This window comes from Cicer arietinum, chromosome 8 (genome assembly GCF_000331145.2).
Source record: "Cicer arietinum cultivar CDC Frontier isolate Library 1 chromosome 8, Cicar.CDCFrontier_v2.0, whole genome shotgun sequence".
In the NCBI taxonomy this organism is placed as follows: domain Eukaryota; kingdom Viridiplantae; phylum Streptophyta; class Magnoliopsida; order Fabales; family Fabaceae; genus Cicer; species Cicer arietinum.
The window spans coordinates 4,955,630-4,957,992 of record NC_021167.2 but is presented as its reverse complement, the minus strand read 5'-3'; the positions used below and the strand labels follow the sequence as shown (position 1 = coordinate 4,957,992).

General features: G+C 34.4%; 1 protein-coding gene across 1 annotated transcript in view; it reads left to right on the top strand.

Moving 5' to 3' along the window:
- The window catches only part of LOC101496606 (uncharacterized), a 2,518-nt gene extending 424 nt beyond the window's left edge, over nucleotides 1-2,094 (top strand). The window contains exons 2-6 of the mRNA XM_004511970.4: nucleotides 539-790; nucleotides 902-942; nucleotides 1,429-1,488; nucleotides 1,569-1,625; nucleotides 1,718-2,094. Of these exons, the coding sequence (XP_004512027.1) occupies nucleotides 673-790; nucleotides 902-942; nucleotides 1,429-1,488; nucleotides 1,569-1,625; nucleotides 1,718-1,792 (351 nt within the window). The 5' untranslated portion in view covers nucleotides 539-672 and the 3' untranslated portion in view covers nucleotides 1,793-2,094. The remainder of the gene's footprint in view (nucleotides 1-538; nucleotides 791-901; nucleotides 943-1,428; nucleotides 1,489-1,568; nucleotides 1,626-1,717) is intronic.
- Nucleotides 2,095-2,363: the final 269 nt, after the last annotated feature.

Below are 2,363 nucleotides of genomic sequence, written 5' to 3'. Positions count from 1 at the left end.
AGGGAAAGATGGCCTTAGAGGGAATTCATTCTTGTAATTTGTTTGCTATTGCTGTTGTTTGATTCTAAGTTATATAATACTAAGAGAAAATGGAGCTTACACTGTCAATGTTAACAAATTTTACATTGATGGTGAGTATAAACATTTGATTTTATTATCTCACTAAAAAAATTAAGATGATGTAGGATTGGCTGTCAATGTAAAACTTTTTGACCATAATATTAATGCTTATGAATTGATGTATGAAAGACTTTCATATAAAACTACTGTTGATTAATGAGAACATATATTAAGTTGTTGACCATAATGATATATAAAGGAAAAAAATATTTGAAAAAATGGGCTTATGGGCCACCTTAGCCCACAGAGCTTTGAGGATTTTTGGCCCCTCCAACACGCCGAGAATAGTGGACTATGAAAAACCACAGCTGCTGTGAGCTGCTCTTTGCCTTTGAGGTTTTGGCCATTTGGTATTTTTTTTCAATTTAGACATTATGGCAAAGATAAAAGACCCTTACTTGTTTTTTGCGTTTTGCAGTTGCTTCAATTCTCTGCACTCACTTCATATTTCAAAGTAGCTATATGCTTTGGAAGATCTAAACAGTGCCTTATCATCATTCACACTCTATTTTCTCACTCAGTTCAGAGACGACTCTTTTGTGCCAATAGCTGATGTCTTATTCCCGTGGCCGCGATTTCTTGTTCTGTAACTTGTGTGGGACAATGCTTGCTGTCCCCTCTACTGAATATGCACAATGCCCCTTGTGCAAAACCAAGCAAAACATAAAGCGTACACCTTTTTATTCTTCTTCAAAATACTCTTTGTGCTTGTTTTTCTTTCATTACATGTTTCAATATTGTTAAGATTGTCGCTTAAATGGCTTAATGACATTGTATTCAGATATTAAAGGAAAGGAAATAAGTTACACTATTTCTGCTGAGGTATGCTTTTGAAAATCTTATTTTTATTTATCTGTTTAAAATCACATGTTATTTCCACCACCTAACTTATGATTATATCACTATGTTCTGTTACTTAGGCTTATAGTTCCTAGGTTGGGTGGGTAACTGGTGTTTGGGTAGAGGGTATATCATTCATGTTCAATGCCATTGTATCTAGAGCAAATTGATTATGGCCACCTCCACTATGACTTAGACGCATAAAAGCCACTGAATTATGATAAACTGTATTTTTTGGTACATACAATACAAGTAAATGATACCTTGATTTACTTTGTCTTGGTGGGATATGGAGTAAATATCACTGTTTTAGAAGAATGAATAAATAATTATGCTTTTTGAAATAGCAACCTACGTTTAGGATTTGATATCAATATAGCAAAATTTGTGATGTGATTTTAAGTATGTGCATATTCACACATATTATGGATTATTGGAAAATTTCCTTGTGTACTTTGTGGTTGGCAGGATATTAGAAGAGAACTTGGAATCGATCTAATCGAAGAACAGAAGGTTCAATTGTCTAAGGTAATGCATCTTGCAATGCATATTTAGTGGCATTATCTTTAAGCAGATGTTTATATGTTTTAATTTATGTTTCTTTACAGGTCAACAAGACATGCGAAAAATGTGGTCATGGTGAAGCTACCTTTTATACCAGACAGGTATTACTAGACTTCATAACAAAATCTTGCCAATTTAGTTTGAAGCTTATTTAGTACTCCAATTTAATGTATCTAAATCTTGCTAATTTTAGATGAGATCGGCAGATGAAGGGCAAACTACTTTCTACACATGCACCCGCTGTGGTCATCAGTTTCAGGAGAACTAAGTTGGAACTGTGTATGAACATACGGTGTACGCTCTTTTCTTTCTTTTTTGTACCCTTGGGTGAAATATGCCCCCATTATTTACCAAACCTTAGTTTGGAGAGTGTTGACTGTGAGTGGAAGTTTGGATCCTATGTAGCTTGTACAATGAAAGATGTCCCGAAGATTATAATTGACATAGAAAAGTTAATTTATTTGGTGTTAAATATGAAGCACCTATGGTGGCTCTTAGTTGCATAATGCACAGAAACCACATTTTACTATTTTACCCATCAAATTATGATTGATTTTCCTGCATTACTCACGTATTGTGGTCTGGTGTTTCCTTTAGTGTGCTTATTTATCTACAACATTGTGTTTTGAGGTTAGTGTTTAGGTTCAAGACGTGTTTGGCATGCCATCAAAGTTGATCTATTCTAGTGTGACTGCTTATGATAGCATTCTACATATATGATTATGAATTTATGACAGATTTTACTTTAAAATGCTTGTTATTTACCATTTTCAACTAGTTTATTGGGGCTCTTTTGTTAGGGACTATATGACCCAATTAGTACCCCCCCCCCCCCCCCC